Raw genomic sequence first — 23,246 nt, forward strand, 5'->3', positions numbered from 1 at the left:
TCTATTTGATTTGGTTTGATTAGTTATCTTCTATTATAAACTACACTTTGAGGGCTAGATTTTGCCTGAGAGGATAATGACAAGTGTTTAGAAGGGTTGGGGGAAAAGAGCAGAAAACTCAATGGGTGTGAATGAGTTGTGTTGCAGATGTTGAAGACTAGTTTACTCAACATTAATCACATTCTCCTCCTAGCGTGTCTTTCTGTAGGGTCCAGGCAAGAAAACTGAAAATTACATTTCCCAGAAATCCTGGTAGTTAGTATGGGTTTGGCCAATCATATGCACTTAGCCAAGACTGAAATGTGAAGAGAAGCATCCGTGTTGCTGATACACACCATAACAGGCATGGCATCCCTAGTGTCTCATTATAACTGAAGTGGTACATTATGAGCCAGCAGTTGCAGTGGTGACTTTCTAATTCCTCTATGGTTGCTAAAGTAGTCTCATCCAGGAGCTAGTGATTACAGCAGTGGTGTCCAGCTCCCTCAGATTCCTCATTATGGCAGAGCTAGCTCCTCTTGTGGCAGACCATTTTGTGGTGTTATTTTTGGACCATGATATGGGGAAGCATCTCCTCTTCTAACCTGTCCAATGATGTCAGCACCAAACAGCTAGATAAAATCCCTTCCTGTAAACTGCCTTTCTGCAAAAATCCCTTCCTGTGATGATTGCCATGATCTGTAGCTGAGGCCTGACTTATTCACCTTGATTGGAATTCTTGGGCTAGGCTGCAATAAAAAGAAACCAAACTGAAAATGATGTTAACAAAGAAATATATTTTCTCCCATAATGGAAGCACAAAGGTAGGCAGTATTCCAAGTTCAGTATGATCACATTGCTCAGTGATGTCGTTAACACCATAGGTTTTCTATGTTTTCTTTTTTCATATTTGCTGTATTCAGTTCATTCCTTTTATGTCACAGCGGGGCTGCTTGTAATAGTCAGGGCCATAATTATACTCTGGACTTATGTCTGGAGAGTGGATGGAGATTGGAGAAAGGCTTGCTTCTTTTGCCCATAAGCCCCGAATAAACTTCTCCTTACTTCCCATTGGCTCAAATCACCTACATATTGCTGAATTATTCACTGGCAAGGGAATTATTGTGGAATGATCACATATGGCTCTAACTATCAGGGTAGAATCAGTGTTGGGGAAGCAATGACAGTGTCCATTACCGTCATTCTACCTTTTTATTCCTCTTCTCCTTCCCTGCTCTCAGCTTCTGTTCCAGCAGTGCTGGAACACACGGGGAGAGCTCTAAGGATTTTTCTGTTCGGCATCAAAGATGATCAAAATGGCTTCTACTCTCGTGGAATTTTATGTCCCCCTCTGGACTTTCTAGACTTCCTCTCATACAAAGGTTAGAGATATTTGTGAGAAATTTTAGGATTTCTGTGACTGTCTTTCCCAACCCAACAGTCCCTTACTCCCATCCCTATAGAGAGCTTTTGGTTAAATAGGGTTCCAAGACAAGAAGAGTTTTACAGCACTGTGCATATTTTTAGAAGCTTTTATCTTTTTTATGCCCATTCTTTTGTGGAATTGCTTCTTGTATATATTTTTTGCTAATATTAACTTGATTTTTGTTCATATTAGTCGGCTTTGGAAAGAGATTTTGAGAACTGGCTTCACTTGAGCACATTACCTCAAAATTCTGAAATTTATTTTATTTATTTATTTTTAAAGATTTTATTTATTTATTCATGAAAGACAGAGAGAGAGAGAGAGAAAGAGAGAGGCAGAGGGAGAAACAGGCTCCCAAGGAGCAGGGAGCCCAACGCAGGACTTGATCCCAGGACCCTGGGATCATGACCTGAGCCAAAGGCAGTTGCTTAACCATCTGAGCCACCCAGGTGCCCTCAAAATTCTGAAATTTAAAAAAATATTCTTTTAATAGTGACTTCTAGATTTATTGCATTTTGGTCAGTGGACATGATCTGTAAAATTTCAGATATTTGGAATCTAGACTGTCAACATGGCCTAAAAAAATCATCATTAAAATAAAAAACCTCCATGTGCACTATTAAATAGCATGTATTCTCTTCTATTATTATTGGTTATACATGTGTAACTATATAATGTATATCAAAATATTTATTATATATAATTATATTGCATATTATATATATATTTTTAGTCTTATTAATTATATAGAGCTTCTCTATCCTTGGCGGGTATGTGTACGTGTGTTGTGTGTGTGTCTGTATGTGCATATGTGTGTTTGATCTGTTTTAGAGTAAGAGGTGTGTTAGACTGTCCACATCCTCTCATCTTAGGCTCCAGGGGCTTTCAAATACTTGGTCTGAGGGAGGGCAAAAGTTCTCACTTTTTCCCATCCAATCTTGTTTATATATGCTTGCATTGGCATAATTGTCAGTACATATACTTAATTCACACTATGAAGCAGAATACTTTTCAGTCTATAGCATCTTTTATATTTATAGCACTTAACAGTTTTTTCTAGGAATAGTGGGTTTTGTGTAATTTCAAGGTATATAATCATGATTTTTCTAAAACAAGGATTCTTTCTTTCAAAGTAATAGACTCTTCACTTCTGGAAAAATAAATTTCCATTAATCCTTAAGTGGCTGTGCCTTCACTTAAGAGAAAACACGACAAAATAAAATCTCCCTTCACATACATATGAGTAACTTAAAAATGTGAATTTTTCTTTTTCTTAGGTATACAAATTGTTTCTGAAAGGGAGCTAGCTCAGTTGGCTCAGGTTCGACCATTACTATTCAATTTTCATGAGCAATCAGTCATCAAGGATTGTTTTAAAATGCTTGAGAAAAAAGTAGCAGAATATGAAATCCTCCAGGAATTTATGGTAAATATTTTTGTCTTGACAAAAGTCTGTATTTGATTTTCCACATTACTAATAGAGGGGTTTTTTTCCTTTTCCTTTTTTATCTTTTCTTTTAGGTTGAGTACTTTGTTTTTTGTTTTTTAATATTAAGTTTGTTTTTAAAGTAATAGGTTTATATAGTAAAAGAAAATTAAATAGCATAAAAGGTTATAAAAGGATAGTCTTTGTTTTTCTCTCTTGAGTTCCTAGGCCCCCTTTCCACTATTTAAGTTTGTCATATAAGTGTCCACAAAACTATCGGCATGTACTTTAGTCACTATTCTACCCTTTCTTTCCTTTTTTTTTTTTTAGAAAAATATTTCACGTAGGAAATAATTTCCAAATATATTATTGGTACATGTAGCTCTATCTCATTTTTTTATCTCATTATTTTTAAGTATTTCATAGTATAGTTAATTGTATGGATAAAGACCTTTTTTCTTTAAGTAGTCCCCTGTGATGAACATTTAGATTTTTCTAGTGTTTGTTATTTATTAACAGTAATTACCCCTCTTCATATGGCTGTGCATGTGTATGAGTATTCTTATAACAAGTTACTGGAAACACAACCAGTATTTTGTACTGTCAAATTTTTGGATCTTTGCTTACCTCTTATATGACAAATGATTCCTTTATATTGACACTTATTTGAGAACAAAGGAATAGCTTTCCATATGTTTTTAAGCCTTTTATATTTATTTTTGGTGAACTGTTCTGATTCTTTGCCCAATTTTCTGTTTATTCTTTTTCTTATTGATTAATAATTTTATATAATGAAGAAATTGTCTCTTTTGTATGTGCTATATATGGTAAATTTTCCCCCTTGTTTGTGTTACACAGAAGTGTGCATGCGCACATATACACATTTAGCAAGAAGAAATAGCTAATTTTTAGTGGTCAGATATGACAGTCTATTGGGACTTCAGGGTTTTCTGTATCCCGTAGGTGCCCTTTTCACTCTAGGATCATAATAATTACTTCATGTCTTTTTCTAATATTTCTGTGATTTTTTAAAATGTGTAAGTCTGTGATCCAGCTAGAATTTAAGGTATCTGGTAGGGCTCAGCATTATATAGCTGCCCTGCTGTCCCCAGATCTTCTTGAAATTGTTCTTCAGTGATGTAAAAGGCCACTCTTATTATATACTGAAGTTCTACATAAATTTTAATTTATTCTTGGACTTTTTCCATTGATTTGTTTATTCATGTACTAGTACCAAGCTCTCTTAATTAGCATAGCTTTATGTTATCTTTTACTGTTAATACTAGTCTTCCCTCAGTTCTCTTCTTTTACAAAATTGTTCTAGTTTTTCCTACAGATATTTTTCCAAATTAATTTTATAATTGGCTTGCAGAAAGATAAGAAAGGTAAAAATCTGATCATATTACCCTACTGCTTAAAACCTTCACTAGCTTCTCATTTGCCATGCCAGTAGTTGCTGACACTTATTTAAAGACTGGTGGTGCCAAGTTGGCTACCCAAGAGTTACTGAAGAGCTTTTGAAAAGTACGGATTCTCGGGCTTTATCCACAAATATTCTAATAGACTAGGGCTGGATACATCTCCACTTCTTTTGTATATGAAACAAGGCCTTCCTAAGTAGTTTTAGTTTCCCTCTGGGCTAGATCATGTTCTCTCTGCTCTTGTGACCATACTATTCACTGTTTCCCCAAGAGGAGCTGTATGCCCCCATGCCTTTATTCCTGTCCTTTCCACCTGGAGTGATAACCTGCTCACTTCAGCTCTCCTTTCCTTCCACACACACACACACTTTCATGTAACTAACTTCTGATGGCAGTCATCAGCACTACCATTGTACTAGCATCTCTGTGACATTGATTACCCCTCGGACTGCTCTGATAGCTCCTCAAGGAGGGGGCCATTTTCAGATTCATCTTTTTATTCCAATGTCTAGAAAAGTACTGAGTATGTATTAAATGTTCAGTCATGTTTACTGAATTCACACTTGGTAATGAAATTTTTTTGAAAGGAAGAATTCCTTAATTGGTATCCTGGCTATAATTCATTCATGGGGCAAGAAGTAAATTGTGAGACATTTTTTCTTTTTGGTTTATATATTTATATATTTTTCTTGCTGTTATTTTATTATTTTTATTTATAAAATGATAGATTAATGAGTAGGTCCTAAGAAGTAAATGTTCTTTATTTTTTTTTAATGAAAAAAAATACTGAAGTTCAAGGGAAAAAGTATGTCCAAAGAGATTAGTATTTTCTTTTTTTTTTTTTTTTTAAAGATTTTATTTATTTATTTGTCAGAGAGAGAGATACAGAGAGAGAAAGAGCACAAGCCGGGGGTGGGGGGGAGCAGCAGGCAGAGGGAGAAGCAGGCTCCCTGCTGAGCAAGGAGCCTGATGCAGGAGCCTGATGTGGGACCTGGTCCCAGGACCCTGGGATCGTGACCTGAGCTGAAGGCAGATGCTTAACCGACTGAGCCACCCAGGCATCCCGAGATTAGTATTTTCTTATCAAGCAACTTGTTGATTGACATCTCAAATTTGAGATATTTTATTATTTTTTTCTTTTTTTTAAATTTTATTTTATTATGTTATGTTAGTCACCATACAATACATCATTAGTTTTTGATGTGGTGATCCACGATTCATTGTTTTCATATAACACCCAGTGCTCCATGCAGTACGTGCCCTCCTTAATACCCCTCACTGGTCTAATCCATCCCTTACCCCCCTCCCCTCTGAAACCCTCAGTATATAGTGCTTTTTAATGGGATTCTGACTTCAGTTATCATACAACACATTTAACACCAGGCATGCCATATAGAGGTTTAAAGATCATGAACACTAAGCAAGAGCAGATTTTTTTCTTTATCTTTTTATTATAGTAAATACATGACCTATATTTCTTACCTTTTAAAGACTTTAGATTATAAGAACATACCTGATGCATTCAACTCTGGGAATGAACTACGCAACAGAGAAAAAAACAGATATCGGGATATTCTTCCATGTAAGCTAAAAATGGTTTTGATTATTTTCCTGTTTGCATTTGGGAAAAGATAAAAAATGGGTTGTATGGCTTTCAGTACTAGGCATTTTGACCTGTGATCATGATGAAGAGCTCTGATAGCTAGCAGTGGGTAGCCTGGGCATATTCTTGAATATGCTAGAAAGCATGGTGAATTTCAAGTCTTACATTCCAGCAACTATCATAGGGTTATTTATAGAAGTCCCTCAACCTTGCCCTTATGCACATGCTACTTCTCAGAGCATGAGCCATCTAAAATATAAAGTCTAGTAGCCTAAGACATTGTCACTTTTGGTAACCCAACCCCTGATCACCTTCCTTGGCTGTTTTGTTTAGACATACAAATGCAGTGGGGCTATTTATATCCTTTCTCCTGGACAATAAAACTGCCAATCTACCCTCCCAACAGGAGGCTGCTCTTTGTCTCTAAGGGCCCTCCACATTGCTTCCCCGTGCTGGGTGAGGCTAGTGCCCCTCTCCTCCCCAGCCAGTTACTTACAGGATTTCTCTATCCCAGGCCATCCGAAGAGCAGAAACAAAATACAACCCATTTTTAATCTTAGGTAGGAAATCTCATTTTATGCCTCACATTCCTTTCAAAGTAAAAAATTTTCCAAGTTACTTTACCATTTTCCCTCCTCCCTCATGACCTCTCCTCCTTTATTCTCTGTCTTATTTAATGTAACCACCCCATTGTCCAAGCCAGAAAACTTGGAGTCACCAGTGATATTTAAAAGTGGTCATAAAGTCCTTTTGATTTTACTTCCATAATACCTCCAGAATCCTCCCCCATCTCTCAGTTCCCACTGCTGCTAACTTAGATTGAATCTGCCTGTTTCATCTCTCAGCTGGTCTGTCTTCACTGCCTCCATGCCCATCTACTCACAGTGGCTACTGAAATGATTTTCCTAAAACACAAATCCCTTCAAAACTCTTCTTTGGCTCTCTGTAATTATCATGGTAAAGCTCTTTAGCATCATGGCATAAATTTCACATTTCTTATCTCAGCTCTTTCACAGACTTCTTTTGGTTTCTGGAATTCATTCTCTTTCTCCTGTCTCCAAGCCTTTGAACCTGCAGTTCTTGCAAGAACCATACATCCTCCCTTTTTTGCTGAGGTAATTCTTGTTGTCTTTCAGAGCTAGCTCAGCCAGACCTTTCTTGTTTTCCTCAAAGCTAGGTTTGACTGTTTCTCCAATAGCCTCATACTGTCTTGTGATTGCTCTTCCCAACTTAACAAATTATATTTTAATTATCTATTTATGTTCCTCTTTCTCCCACTAGACTTGAGGTGGTTATGATAGAAATTAGGGTAAGACAGTGACTGCCATAATTGGATCAATACCTTTAGGTTTAGTTGGTTCATTCAAGTCTAAGACAACTTTATGATTATAAAAGTAATGAGTACCTTCCCAGATAATTAAAATAATTTATTCTACTACCTTCTGTGGGGAGAATGTACGAAAATACATTGATGAATATTTCTGAAATCATGGTAATGAACCACTATTAGACATTTTAAGAGATAATGCCAACAATTTGGTTCTACTCTGAGAGTCAAAGTTCCCAATTATATAATTCCCATCCCTGCATGTGCAATTAGCCCTCAAGAAACCGAATACAAACAAGCCTTTAAAATGAGGCTCCGGGGGTGCACCTGGGTGGCACAGTCAGTTAAGAGTCCAATTCTTGGTTTCAGCTCAGGTCCTGATCTCACTGTTGTGAGATAGAACCCCACATCGGGCTCTACGCTCAGTGTGGAGTCTGCTTGAGATTTTATCTCCTTCTCCCTCTGCCCTTTCTGCTCGTGCTCTCTCTCTCTCTCTAAAAATAAAATAAAAATCATTTAAAAAATGAGGCTCTGGGGATTGTAAGAAGCTTGTTTTAGGATATGGGGTACATTTAACATTTGATCTGGCTTGAACTCTTTACTCTGGGTACAAGGAGAATGATAACTAAACAGAAAAGAGATGCAAAGATATGAACAATAAAGTTCAATGATTAAAACTAGGGAAAATCATGTAAAACTTTTTGCTTTTCTGTTAAGATCAACAGTTATTAAGCCAAGTTCTGTTTTAAAGTCCACTGATTTATCTACCTTATACTACAGTGTAATTTAATCTCAGTAAGCCTACTTAAGTGACAATCATAGAAAGTTTCTTTGATTTCTTTACCACACATTTCTTGAATTAATAGAGAAGTTTCCTAATGAATCAATGAATCTCTATTAATGAATTAATAGAGAAGTTTCCTAATGAATTCATTAGGAATTATTAGTTTCATTAGGAAACTAATTCATTAGGAATTATTAGGAATAATTCCTAATAATTCATTAGGAATTATTTCCTAATTCATTAGGAAAGCCAGAGAAATAATTAATTTTTCCCTCTTTTTAAATGCTGAGAAGACTAACTGGAGGATTCACACATCTTAGGACATTGCAAGTAAATGCGGTCCTCACTTTCCATGCTCTGGTATGCAAAAATTTCCGTTAGTGTGGTTTAAAGAACACCAGTCCCTCAACAACACAATTAAAATTTCAGTAATCACAAGATATTAACTGAGAGTAATTGTGTAAAGTACAAACGTCACATCTATCTCTTCAGTCTGCAGATTACTATGTAAATAACAGGTGCTCATCATGATCACTGACTAATCATGGCACTTTTTTTTTTTTTTTTTTTTACTCCTTTTAAAATATGTCTACAGTTGGTCACTCTGTGTCTGTTATTCAGCTCACGCACAGATAGCAAAGCATGTAGTTGTGTTGCCTCCTTATTTTTCAGTGATAAGCCCACATTACATTTTATAAAAATGGATTATCAAAAGTTGATTGGTCAACAAAGATGAAATTGAAGCAAAGAAAGGAAAAGTAGTAATACTAGGAGTAAGATTCTAATAGAATGTGAATAGTTATAGAATAAATAGCTGCCCTGGAAAAGATTATGGAACAATCATAATTTGTCCCATTGATTATTAAGATCTTTTGTACAGCTTCAACTTGCACGGTCATATTTATGGCCCTATATTATTATGCAAGGCAGGAATGGACCTCATTATGTAGTCCAGGGATTTTTAGATATAAAGACAACATCTTGGATTTCTATAACACTTTACAATTTGCAAAGCATTTTAAAATGCATAATCTTATGTAATCTTCATAAAATATCTCTGAAGTAGACCATTGGATACCATAATTCCTACTTCACAGAAGAGGGAATAAGCTCTGGGGTTAAAAGGTGTTTTGAAGGCTAATAAAGGAGTGGGGATGTACCACAGGTCATGTTCTCTGACTTCTGGCCTAATGCTTTTTCTGTTACTTGTCCTTGGGTTAGGATCTACTCAGAACTAACTAATAATGTTAGTGACTTAGATTTCTAGTAGTTTTCCACTTCACAGAGCATGCTTACACATATCTCATTGGGTGCTGTCTACAGTCATTCAAGGAAGGCAGCGTAGATGACAATGTCTGAATTTAAGGATGTAGGCGATGAGGAAAGGAGAATTTCAACAAATGGTTCTGGATAACTGCATAGTCCTATATTAAAAAATGAACCATACCCTTACCTCACACCTTATATAAAAATTAACTCAAAATCGATCATAGGCCTAATTTGAGTTAAAACCATAAAACTTCTGAAGAATACTTGAGAAAAATTTAGTGTCCTTGAGTTTGGAAGAGTTTTTCTTAATAGGACACAAAAAAACCCAAACTATAAAAGAAAAAAACAAATTAGGCTTCTTTGATTTAAAAAAAATATATATTGCCCTTCAAAGTACACTGTTAGGAAAACGAAGAGACAAGCAACAGTCTGGGAGAAAAATACATTCAAAACACTTATCTGACAAAGGACTTGCATTTAGAATATATAAAGAATTTCTACAGCTCAATAAGAGGACAAATAACCCAAAAATAAGTGAGCAAAAGACTTGAATGGCCACTTCAAAGAAGATATATGGGTGACAAATATGTGAAAAGATGTTCAACATCATTAATCATTAGGAAGACCAAAACTATCATAAGATACACTTCACACCTGCTACGATGAAAGAGAGTTTAACAGTTTCTTACAATATTAAGCATATATCTACAACATGAGTCAGCATTTCTACTCCTGTGTATTTACCTAAGAGAAATGGAAGCAGGTATCTGCATATAGACATGTATATGAATGTTCATATCAGTTTTCTTTGCAAAAGCAAAAACCTGAAAATAACCCAATATCCATCAACAGGAGAGTGGATAAACAAATTTGATATGCCCATATCATAGTAAACTAATGATATAGGCAGCAACATGGATGAATCTCAAAATAATTATGTGGAATGAAAAAAAGCAATTGAAAGAATATATACTGTCCATTATCTACTGAATTGTGTTCCCTCAAAATTCCTATGTTAAAGTCTTAACACCCAGTACCTCAGAATGTGACTGTTCTTGGAGATGGGGCCTTTAAGGAGGTAATTAAAACAAAACAAGGAGGGCGCCTGGGTGTCTCAGTTGTTAAACATCTGCCTTCAGCTCAGGTCATGATCCCAGGGTCCTGGGATCGAGCCCCATATAGGGCTCCCTGCTCCACAGGAAGCCTGCTTCTCCCTCTCCCACTCCTACTGCTTGTGTTCCCTCTCTCTCCCTCTCTTGCATCTCTCTCTCTCTGTCAAAAAATAAATAAAATCTTGAAAAAAAAAGATTAAAAAAAAATAAGACCGTTCAGATGTTCCCTAATCCAGTCTGACTGTTTTTTTGTAAGAAGAGGAGTTAGGACACTCAGAAGACACCAGGGATGTATGGACACAGAGGAATGTGGGGCCACATGAGAACATGACAAAAGGCAGGCCTGTTCAAGCCAAGGGGAGGCCTTATAAGAAACCAACCCTGCTGATGCCTGGATCTTGGACTTCTAGCCTCTGGCCTCCAGAACTATGAAAATCAATGTCTTTTGTTGAAGCTATCTAGTCTGTGCTTTTTGTTAGGGCAACCTGAGCAGACTAATACACTGTATTACTCCATTTACATAAAATTCTAGAAAATTCAAAGTAATTCATAAAGTTTATCAGTGGTTACCTTGAGGGCAGGAGTGGAGCAAGCAGGATAGATTACCAAAGAGCATGAGAAAATTTTAGCAGTGATGGAGATGTTCAATTATTTCTCTTGTAGTATTGGTTTCATGGGTGTGCATGTATAACAGTTATACCACAATACACTTTTAACAATGGTTTATGAGTGAGTATAAAAGATATATCACACTTTTAATATTTTGTATAATTTACCATTATAATAGATAGCTGGAAAAATACAGCTCTCTAAGGGAGAGATGTAACAAGCATCCATACGCATACATTAGGTGAGGTCACTATATGTTTGTTTCTTTTTTTTTTTTTAGATTTATTTATTTGAGAGAGAGAGAGCGGGGGAGGGCCAGAGGTAGAGGAAGAGAGAGAGCCTCCAGCAGACTCCCCACAGAACACAGAGCCCAAGTGGGGCTCAATCCCACGACCCCAAGATCATGACCTGAGGCGAAATCAAGTCAGACATCCAACCGACTGAGCCACCAGGCACACCAGTATATTTGTTTCTATTATTCCCACCACCACTGCCACCAATAATAGTAGTAGTAGTAGTAGTAGTGATATGTTTGTATGTACTCAGTGCTGATCTAAGTCCTTCATAGGTAGTAACTCATTTAATCCTCACCACAAACCTGTGATGTTGGTACTCTTAATATCTTTGCTTTACAAAAAAGTCTAAAATAAATTAATTACCTTCCCCCCTGTCAACACTGCAAATAGGAGGCAGGTCTAGGATTCAAACCTAGGTTTAACCACTATGCAATAGTGCTTCTCTGTGTTCTTTTTCTAGACTATTAAAAGATTTTCTTGTGCTGTATGTTATTTTCTATTTCAAGAACCATTTTTAGCGCTTAATGATAGATTCTCAGTCATTCTTTATATAGATATAAAACTGTATTTTGCAAAGCTTGTTGCTCTCTACTATTTCCCTTTCTTTCCATCTTCCCTTAATTTGAGGTCTCTGTTCTGATTCATTAGTTGTTTGGTTAGAGTTAGGCTATGTAGTTGATATAGTTGCCTCAGACTCTATCTGCAGCTCTCTCCCTCCCCGCTCCCAATAAATGAATATCTTTGTTGATTTTAGAATTGTGGGATTCCAGTCCTTTTGTCTTAAGTTTTTCTGCATGTTACTTCATTGTCCCCCAGCTTCCAGTGTTTTAGGTGATAAATACAATGGTAATGTGACCTTATTCTATAAAAAACATATTCTTTCATTCTGAAACCTTGTAACATTTTAATTTTTTCTTGAAGTTTGGGAACATTACCATGTATGTTTCATTTCATTGGTCTTACCTAGAATCCATAGAACCTTTTAATCTGCAGACTCAGTCTTCCTTTAGCTATAGGAAAGCTTCTTCAGTTATTTAGTAATTGCTCTTCCTCTCTCTACTCTGTTTTTCTTCTTCTGGAGCTCCTATGATTTATAGGGCAGGTCTCTTGGATCTATCTTCTAGGGCTTTCATCTTTTCCCTATTTATTTCATTACTTTTGCCTCTTGGTAGTTTTGCACATGCTTCCCCCCACCCCCGTTTTTATTGTTAACTTTCTTTCACTTGGTCTTCTAGGGAACTAATTTATGTTTCAAGAAAGCCCTTCCTCCTTCAAATCATCCACTAAAATTTTTAGTTTGTGTGATGCTTAGTCCTATGTGTCAACTTGGCTAGGCCATACTACCCAGTTATTTGGTCAAACACTGGTCTAGATGTTGTTGTAAAGGTATTTGTAGATGTAATTAGTATCTAAATCAGTGGACTTTGAGTAATTCAGATTACCCTCTATAATATGGATAAGCTTCATCCAATCAGTTGAAGGCCTTAAGAGAAAAAGATTAAGGTACCCCAAGAAAGAAGCCATTTTGCTCTCAGATTGCCTTTGGATTTAAGACTGCAGCATCAGCTCTTTTCTGGATCTCCAGCCTGACAGCCTGCCCTGAAAATTTCAGACTGGCGAGTCCTCACAGTCATGTGAGCCAATTCCTTAAAATAAATCTCACTCACTGTGTGTGTGTGTGTGTGTGTGTGTGTGTGTGTGTGTGTGTACGTACATAGCCTATAGATTCTGTTTCTCTGAGAACACTGACTAATACAAATTTTGATACCAAGAGTGATTCTAGAGGAACAGAATCTTAAGAATGAGTTTTATGAATTGGTTTTGTACTTTGATAAAATTTAAAGGCATTAGTGACTCTATTTCAAGTAATAGAGAGCAGTGATAATCCATGGTGCAATAATGGCAGGAGAGATACACAGAATCTCATCACTGGGTATTCCTTCTCAAATACTTATAAGAAGCAAGGTCTGGATGACTGTGTATTCCATACCTTAGAATGTTTTTGTCAAACTAACAACTGTAATGAGATTGGCCGGTTGCTTCTAATTGTGCTGGGCGAAATAGGGAAAGAAAAGGATGATCTCAGGATGACAGTAGATTATTATAAACATAAGCAGGTGATTACTCCAACTGCAACTGTTGTACCAGATATGATTTCGTTGCTTTAGAAAATTAACACATCCAAAAAAAAAAAAAAAAAAAAAGAAAATTAACACATCCCCTAGTAGCTAGTGTATACCTATTGATCTGGCAAGTGCTTTTTCTCCATACCTCTTGGTAAAGACCACCAGAAGCAGTTTGCTTTCAGCTGGCAAGGCCAGCAGTACACCTCCACTGCCTTATCTCAGGAATAGATCCAGTTTCCTGCCCTTTATGTCATAATTCCCAGGGATCTTGATTACATTTCCCTTACTTAAGACATCACACTGGTCCATTATAGTGATGACATTATGCTGATTGAATTTAGGGAATAAGAAGTAGCAATTAACTACTACAGACTTAGCCATAAGACATTTGTGAGTCACAGTAGGGAAAATGAGTCCAACAAAAATTCTACCTCATCGAAATTTCTAGAGGTCCAGTGGTGTGGGGAATGCTAAAATAATCCCTCCTAAGGAGAAGGATAAGATGTTGCATCTGGTTCCTCCTATAGCCCAAAGAGGTACAATGCCCCCAATCACTTCTTTGGACTTTGGAGACAACATATTCCTCATTTTGGTGTGCTACCCTGGCTCATTTTACTAAGACTCATTTTGAGTGATGCCCAGAATAAGAGAAAGCTCTACAACAAGTCCAGGCTGTGCAAGTTGCTCTGCCACTTGGGCCATATGATCTGGTAGATGCAGTGTCAGTGGCAGCCAGGGATACTGTTTGGAGCTTCTGACAGGCCCCTACAAGTGAATCTCAGCTCATGCCATGGGCTTTTAGAACAAAGCCCTGCGATTCTCTGTGTATAACTACTCTTGTTTTAAGGAACAATTTTTGCCCTGCTATGGGGTATTAGTAGAGACTGGACACTTAACCATAGGCCATCAAACTGGAAAGTAGAGTGTGCAGGGCAGCATTCCATCATCAAATGGAAGTGGTATATACAAGGTTGGGTTTGAGCAGGCCTTGAAGGTATGAGTAAGTTAGATGAAGAAAGCAAAATGTCCGAGGTCCCCTTTCCTGCTACATTACCTATTCTCTTCCAGCCTGCATCTGTGGCCTCATAAGCAGTTCCCTATAATTAGTTGACCAAGGAAGAGAAAATTAGGATGTGGTTTACAGATGCTTCTGCACCATATGGAAGCACAACATGGAAGTAGACCGCAGCAACATTACAGCCTTTTTGGAGGGGACATCCTTGAAGGACAGTGAATAAGGGAAATCTTCCCAGTTGGTAGAACTTCTAGCAGTATACTTGGTTGTCCATTTTGCTTAGAAGGAACAATGGCCAGAGGTATAAATCTGTACCAGTTCAGGGGCTGTGGCCAATGGCTTCACTGGATGGTCAGGGACTTGGAAGGAACATGATTGGAAAGTCGGTTACAAGGAGATCTTAGGAAGAGGTGTGTGGGTAGACCTCTCTGAATGGGCAAAAAACACAAATGTATTTGTGTCATATGGGAATGTTCACTGAAAGGTGACTTAAGGAGAGAATTTTAATAATCAGGTGGATAGAATGACCCATTCTGTGCATACCAGTCAGTCTCTTTCCCAGCCAATCCTGTCATTACCCAGTGGATTCATGAACAAAATGGACATGCTGGTGGGATTAAAAGTTATGAATAAATAAGCTCAGCAACATGAACTTTTAGTCACCAAGGCCGACCTTGTTATGGTCACTGCTGAGTGTTCAGCGTGCCTACTGCAGATCTCAACACTGAAGCCCCAACATGGCACTGCTTCCCAGGGTGTTCAGCCAATACCTGATGACAGGTTGATTATATTGAACTACTTCTATCATAGAAGAAACAGTTTTTTTTCAGTGCTTCTCTTACAGAATAGACACTATATGGATTTGCCTTCCCTGCATGCAGTACTTCTACCAAATCTGCCATTCATGGACCCACAGAATGCCTTCTCTGACATCATGGTAGTCCACACAGCATTGCTTCTGTCCAAGGAGCTCACCTTAAGGCAAGTGGTTTGTGGCAGTGGGCTCATGCTCAATGAGTTCACTGGTCTTAACATATTCCTCATCCTTCTGAAGCAGCTGGCTTGATAGAGCAGTGAAGTGGCTTTTTACAGTGCCAGCTAGGTGGCAGTACCTCAAAGGGCTGGGGCAGTGTTCTCTCAGAGGTTGTATATGCTCCAAATTAGCATCCAGTGTACGTTGCTATTTCTGCCATAGCCAGGGTTCAGGAATTGAGGACTGGAAATGGGAGTGGTACAACTCACTGAGACCTCTAGTGATCCAGTAGCAAAGTTTTGCTTCCTGTGTCTGTGACCTTATGCTCTGCTAGTCTTGAGGTCTTAGTAGCTGTCTTCAATAATTTTGTCTGGCTTTTGATGTGGTCTTTCCATCTGCAAACTTGGTCTTCCTTGAGGGGCAGCAGATCATGGACTTATTTGTGGACTGTGGCGTCTAGAAGAATTGCTACATAATACGGAACAAATTACTTAGCCACTTTGAGTAAGGGTTTCTCATCTGAAAAGAATGAATAAAGTGCTTCAGTCAAAGGATTGTTTTGAAGTTCAGATGAGGTGATGTATGCAGAGTACATACATGCAGAGTACATACAGAGTACATACATACAGAGTACATACATTGCCTGGACCTGTGAATGTTTGCACTAAATTCTACAATTGTCTTTTCTCTCAGGGGAACGTTTCTCCTGTGATCACTTGAGTTATTTCTTTCCTGCTGTGTATTCCATAGTTTGCTTCTGAAATTCCTTCTGTGTATTTTCTTTACATGCTCTGTACCCTTTAACATTTTAATATGATCATCATGTTTTTCATCTTTTTTCCTGAGTTCTGGGAAAATTCCTCAAGCTGGTTTTCTAAATCACTGACTTTTTTTTCCCCATTCACTTCTCACTTTAGGGGTTTTAAATGAGTAATTGTAGTTTTTATTTGAAAGCAAGCTTTTATTATTTTTAATTGTTTAATTTTCACACATTTATCTCCCTTTTAAAAATAAAAAAATGCTTTTCAGCTATAAAATAGTATATGTTCACTATAAAAATTTAGATAATAAAATAGCCCCTGCTAACATTTTGGTGAATACTTGCCAGATTTATTATTATTACATGTTTATATATGATGTATTTGTATATATGTGTGTATATATATATATGTACATACATGATGAAAGATCTCAGTATAATGCTTTTGTTACCTCCTTTATAATTTAATAATATGTCAGTAACCATAGATGTATGTTATTCTTTTAAATAATGTTCTTTCAGATTTCATTTTAAATAAAAATAGGAGTTTCAAAGTATTCTTCCCTCTTATAGAAAGGAAAACATTTGCTGTGATTTTTAAATATTGTCTCCTTTTGTGAAGAACTGGCTATCTTTATATATCTAGTGATTGTTTTTCCAATTTATTCATATTTCCAAGGGGAAGTTTATGTTTGCTGTGTTCGAATCTGAGAATGGTTCTGTCAGAAACTGTGTAAGGCCCTGTTCAGTTATCTTGGTCATACCCTATTGGCCAGATAAGTGGTCCACAGGGCTCTTGAGTAGTAGAGAGGGGCTATTGGTGAGACCGCTGCATGGCAGGGAAGGTCCATCCTTTACTGAGGGCATTTATTGTCTGTGTGGGAGCAGTGGTTGAACCAGAGGTCCAGCTGTCTATGTAAAATGAAGAAAGAGCTCCGGGGCCAGTGAAATTTATGAGTAGGCCAAGTAGTAAGCTTCCTCTTTCATATTTGTTGCAAGAGTCCATGTTAGGTGAGTTCCATGTTACTTGGACCAAATTCCTTCATAGCATCATTTGCCACAATATCTTTGCTTTGATTAGCATGCTGTTTTACCCAGTGAATGCTGAGGATGGACATAAAAGTTAGCTGGCATGTATTTGGGGCATTGGTTGAATTCCATTAATCCTTGGGTTTGTAACTGATCAACTTTCACAGTCAATTTTTTTTTTCCTGGCCCCTACTGCTCTGGGCTTGCAAGTTCTCTGGATTTGTAGGAGAATGGCATTCACTTACTCCCTCAGAGGGTTCCTCCTTTGCTGTGTTCAGTTGCAGACTAGTAGGTAACTCCCTTGGCCTAATCCTACCTGTGCCATATCTAATAGAAATCTCCCAAAGTGTCTGGACACTGATGGCATCCTTCTCTGTTTAATAGAAACAGATGAAAACAAAACACTCCTCATTATGTATTTTGTAGGTCATGCCAATAGGTTTGGGGGAGGGAAGAATTTAAATTCATGGACTCATGTGACTCCTCCTACACCATCCTCTCTCCTGGTCAAAGAGAAAAATAGATTTACCAGTGTGAAATACATTCATGAAGCCAGGGTATATTATATCTCCTACTTTTCCTTTATCTACCAGTTATTTCTGTTTTTGTGATAGATGATTCAACACGTGTTCCTCTTGGAGAAAACAAGGACTACATCAATGCTAGCTATATTAGAATAGTCAATTCTGGAGAAGAGTATTTTTACATTGCTTCTCAAGGACCACTGCCAAGTACCACAGATGACTTTTGGCAAATGGTTTTAGAGAATAACTCTAATGTTATTGTCATGATAACCAGAGAGATAGAAGGTGGAATTATCAAATGCCACCATTACTGGCCCATTTCTATGAAGAAACCTTTGGAATTGAAAAACTATCGTATCTTCCTGGAGAACTACCAGATACTTCAATATTTTATCATCCGAATATTTCACGTTGTGAAGAAGTCTGTAAGTTTTAAAAAATCAGTATGAGATATATATTTGCTTAGATAAGCCACATGTCAGGATGAGAAGTTAGGATTAGGATGTGTTACAGACTGGGGATACTTTTTTGAGTAACTTGTTTTTAATTCTCACTGGTACCAGAAACTAAGACACTACTGTATCTGCTTCTGCTTAACCAAACTCTGACTGAAGAGATGAAAAACCTAAACAGGGGAGGTGGGGCAGGGAGTGACAGTATTGGAAGTTGCCTAATCCTGGGATGTCCTTTGGCTGCTTCTGCTGAGTGTGACAGAGATGTATTGAGTCTTTAAAGTATATTGCTAACCACTGTGCCAGGCACTATCACCACCTTACTGAGTATTGGAGATTTGGGCATGCTTACTGATACTTCCAGTTACTGTGCTCCATGGTAATATGGGATGCTTTGAGGGCCTGGAAGGGAAGTACGTAGCTTCACGTAGGGCTTAGGGGAAGGTTTGCTGGAGGTGGGAACATCTGGATTGAGAACTACCCAAATGAGAAAGATGGAAAGAAAAAGTAGGTAATCAAGATCTAAAATAGCATGGGGTATATATAGAGAATTGTAGGTAGTCAAGTGTTTCTGGAATGTAAAAGTTTAATGCCAGGGAATAATGAGAGGTGAAATGAAGCTATAGAAAGTAAGCAGGGACCAGTCAGAACATGAAATATCTTGGATGTTGGCTAAGGAGCATGAACTTCATTATGAAGGTAATTGGGAGACATTGAAGAATTTCAATAAGCAGGTGCCACGATCAACCAGGGCAGTTGGCATTGAGATGGAATGCAGAGACTTTGGTGTTTTTTCATATAAAATTGGCAGACTTATATGTGACTTATGACTTGTAACTTACAAGTGACCAGAAGGAGTGGTCAGAATTAAACTATTCAATACAATAGCCACATGTGGCTATTTAAGCTTAAATTTAAATTATTTACTTATATGAAACAACAAATTCAGTGTCTCACTTGCGGTAGCCACATTTCTGGTGTTTAGTTACATGTCACTAATGGTTATCATATTGGGCAGCACAGATGTAGAACATTTGCATCATTGTAGAAAGTTCTGTTGGTAAATGTTGATCTAGAATAACTCTTAGATTTCGTGCTTTAATAGATTCAAAAATAGAAAAGGAATGGTTTACAGGAGAAAAGTGATGAGTTACATTGCTCCAGGTGGATTTGATTAGCAAGTAGGTGATACATGTGTTCAATAGGAATGAAGGGGATGGGTGTTAAACGGGAAGCCTGATGACGAGTCATCACCAAAGAAGTTGATTGGAGTCCAAACAGTAACTAGGAAAAGGGTTGCTGGAAGCGCTGAAGTTGGAACCCATAAATTTTCAATAGCAATAAAATATGTAGCTACAGATTATTTTCTTCCCAGCAGCCTAACTATTCGATTCCTGAACACAGGTTATGGGACTGACCCAGGGTAGGATGTTGTCCACTATGTATGGTAAAATTCAAAGGATGAAAGGTGGTAACAGTTTGGTAAGAAAATGATTCAGATAGTCAGCCATGAAGTCTAAAGTTAGGGGGACAAATGGAACCAGGAACCAGTGAAGTAGGAGTAAGTGGAGGGCGTAAAGGACAGAGGGGCTCCATTTGGTCACACTGTTGTTGGAGTAGAAGTGGGGCACAAATGAGATGGTAGCATATGAACTTCTGGTGAGAAAGTGATGTTGTAATTTAAGAACTGGAAGATTTTTAATACTGGACATTACAGATAATGCTAAGTTCAAGGAGTGACCATCACTGTGAGGACTAGAAGAAACGAGGAGTCTCTTCTGCAAGAGAGAAATACAAATGCTGTGAGGTTAGAGTGTCCATTGGGCTGTTGAGACCCAGGTTTGCCCTGGATGATGTCAGAGTCTGTGGGAGAGGGAAGGTCAGGGTCTTCAGTGAATGTGGCAGATTGACTGGAGACTAAAGCCACTGGGTAGTAGCAATGAGAGGGTGAAGGTATGAAGCTAAGAGGGATGAAACTCAAAAGGGAAAGGATTTTTACACAAGAAGAAATGATGGATTGGAAACAGGAGTGGGCAACAAGGAGTACACAACCTATTCTCTATGCTCTGTGGGACCTGGAGAACAGGAGAATAGGTGGCCTCCATGGGAGGGAGGGGCTGCAGAGAGTGAAGTGCTGTAGAAGGCAAGGAAGGAAATGGAAGAAGCATTTAGGGAAATGATGAGGGTTTTGAAGAGTTTACTATGGGATGGGGCACGTGCATGCAAAGGGAGAAGTTGATGAGATAAAGGAGTAGAGTCAGAGGGAAAGCTGGAATTGAAAAGTGTGAGGAGGATGGGCGCATGAGCGGTGACCAGGGAGGCCAAGAATGATGGCTGACACTTGCTAGCTGTGTGCTGGGCCTTGCACTTGGTTGTGCACTTGGTTGTGCACTTGGGGATTTGCCTCAGCCCTCACTCCCCTAATGCTTGTTGATTCCCTCCTATATTAACCAGGTGTTGTGCCAGGTGCTAGAGACAGAACGCATACACATTCTCAGCTCTTAGAGTGCTTATGGTCTAGTGGGAAAGGAAGTTCCAACTGACTTGTGATGCACATGTTATGGCAGAAGAAAGACAGCCTGCTTGGAGAGTATAGGCAGGTGGGAGGCACAGAGGAATGGTCTGTTTGCAGGGACTCAAATGCTGGGGTCCACCTGTGGAGCCTTGGCAAGGGGTTGGTGGACTTGGGGCTGAGGCCCATAAGCTTCAGAACCATGGGGTTCATGTTTGATGAATCTGCATCAGGATTTCTGTCTGAATGGTATTAGGTCAGGAAAGTGGTGAGGTCCACCTTTATGCAGATTCTTAGTGGTCACCAGTGGCAGGAGAGATTTAACCCCTAAAATACATGGTAGGGTTAGAGCTGTCCTCAACTTGGTGCCTTCACAAACTTTGCAAGGGTTGTTGGCATCATTCAATTTCATGTACCAGTGATTCAAACTTGAGTTTTCTTTTTGGGACTTAGGAAAACTTATTTCTGTTTGGATGGGTGCATTAGGGAGAAGCAGGGGAGGAATAAGAAACCCATCCTGAGTTTTCCCACAAGCATTCCCAATGAAGAAAAATGAGGGCTTCACACTGGGAAAAGCTCCCACTTTGGAAGGGACAATGTGTAAACTCAAAGTGCTTTATCTGTCAACTCTGAGGAGAGTTTCCTGACTGTATTTTCAGGGGGCTCAGCACAAGAGTGGGGGCACAGTCCACTCACTTGGACATCACCTACCCTGTCCTCATCACCAGAAGAGGTTGGGGCCCCATTGGTCAAGCAACTTGGCAGCACCTACCTGTTTTAATTAAAATTTGTATCATAGTATTTAAGCTAAGATATAATGCTTTTCTTAACGTGTTAACCCATCTTTCATTCTGAGTTTTTTGGGTTCTTGGTTTTTCTGCAGTACCACGGTCCAGAAGAAAGATGATAGATTTGAATTCAGGAGGCCTACATTATAATTCCAGCTCTGAACATGTGAGCCTTCTGACCTAGCATGCATCTCCCAATCACCCTAATCCTTGCTTTTTCATCTGTAAAATGGGGATAAAACAGTATCTACCTCCCAGAGTTGACATGAGGATTAAATGAAGGAATGCATGTGAAATTTCTAGCATAGTACCTGGCACATCATGAGGGCTTAAATCACGCTACCTCTTCGTATTGTGATTTTCATTATTGTATGACCATAGAGCCATTATTATTATTAGTAGTAGTAGTACTATATTAGAAATTCAATTTAGATCTTTAATATAAGAATTTGATAAATCTCTCTCTTCCCCTCCTTCCTCCTCCCTCCCTTCCTCTCCTTCCTCTCCTCTCCCTCCCCTTCTCTCTCCACAGACAGGAAGTAGTCACTTTGTAAAACACTTGCAGTTCACCAGCTGGCCAGACCATGGCACTCCTGCCTCGGTAGATGGCTTCATAAAGTACGTGCGTTATGTGAGGAAGAGCCACCTTACAGGACCTATGCTTGTTCACTGCAGTGCTGGCGTGGGCCGGACGGGGGTGTTCCTATGTGTGGATGTTGTGTTCTGTGCCATTGAAAAGAACTTTCCAGTAAGTGTGTGAATTAAACAGATAACTGATGCTGTTAGTAAACACTCTACTTGTAACAGCCTTCTAGGGCCTGGAGACTAAGATTTGGCCTTCAGGAGAACTCAGTAAAGAGAAAGCCCATGAACTTTGGGGACCTGCTTCTAAATTCAGTGCCGCAGGTTCCTGGAGGTGGCCATGATGCTCACAGCACAGAAAGCACAAGAAGGATATGGGACAGTGTTGGGGACACAGTAGATGCACAGTGGATGCTACTTCATTTCCCTTTCCTTCCCTCTACCCATACATAGAGGTTTTTAAATCTGGTTAAAGAATGTTGAAGTATGCCTGTTTTTAATGAACAGAAATGCATGCACATGAGCACGTTGGAAAAAAATGTAGACTTTAGAGTTTTAATGAGAGGTCCCTAGCTTGGACTGCCAGTTTTGCCTCATACTTTAGATTTTGGTGACTTTGTGCGCATTGCTCATCCTCTCTGAAACCCAGTTTTCTCTTGTGTAAAATAAGGATAATAATACTGTTGGGTTTGAGTCCCTCATTAACAATTCTTTGCTTTCCTTCTAAAATTGGAACCAGCTGAGAGATAGACCCAAGAATTAGACACATATTAATTATACCATTACCTTTACTGTTGATTAAACTGCTTAGGGAACATGACCTGAGATTTGTGGCCAGAAAGGCTGACTCACTGAACTGTTTTTCCTGCGCTGCGGAAGTGCAAAGGGGAAGACATCTGTTTATTAGCAGGCATGAGGGGGCTTGGGGGGGCTGGCTCTTACTACCATGCCATGACCACAAGGAATGCAAAAAACCACACCTCCCCATGAGAAAGCCTGCTATCAGGCATTTGCCTTGCCAGGCAAATTCTGCAGTTAGATTATCATCACAACAACTAAATCTCTGCTCTCTTGGGCCTTCCCCAGTTAAACCCTAACAGTGGGAGGCTCTCTCCCATGGCAGCAGAATGGCTGTTTTGGTTCCAGAACTCACCATCCTCAGGCCATATTATATGAGACGGTGGGAAAATGGCTTCTCCCCATAACTCCTTGGAGGACAGAGGAAATTTCTTT

The 23,246-nt window shown here is 38.7% G+C and overlaps 1 protein-coding gene across 17 annotated transcripts in view; it reads left to right on the forward strand.

Annotated features, from left to right (window-relative positions):
- The window catches only part of PTPN20 (protein tyrosine phosphatase non-receptor type 20), a 126,135-nt gene that overhangs the window by 79,844 nt on the left and 23,045 nt on the right, over positions 1 to 23,246 (forward strand). For 11 of the 17 annotated variants that reach the window (XR_012381752.1, XM_073904521.1, XM_025881038.2 and 8 more), the window contains 4 exons: positions 2,683 to 2,831; positions 5,744 to 5,834; positions 17,770 to 18,104; positions 21,964 to 22,179. Coding sequence is in view for 16 of the 17 variants with exons in the window: in XM_073904521.1 (XP_073760622.1) it covers positions 2,683 to 2,831; positions 5,744 to 5,834; positions 17,770 to 18,104; positions 21,964 to 22,179 (791 nt within the window). In the remaining variant the exon portion in view is untranslated. The remainder of the gene's footprint in view (positions 1 to 2,682; positions 2,832 to 5,743; positions 5,835 to 17,769; positions 18,105 to 21,963; positions 22,180 to 23,246) is intronic. The other 6 variants (XM_025881042.2, XM_025881043.2, XM_073904530.1 and 3 more) reach the window with 4 other exon arrangements.

Source organism: Callorhinus ursinus, unplaced genomic scaffold (genome assembly GCF_003265705.2).
Source record: "Callorhinus ursinus isolate GAN/ISIS: 27379988/994484 unplaced genomic scaffold, GSC_fseal_2.0 scaffold20, whole genome shotgun sequence".
NCBI classification, from domain to species: Eukaryota; Metazoa; Chordata; class Mammalia; order Carnivora; family Otariidae; genus Callorhinus; species Callorhinus ursinus.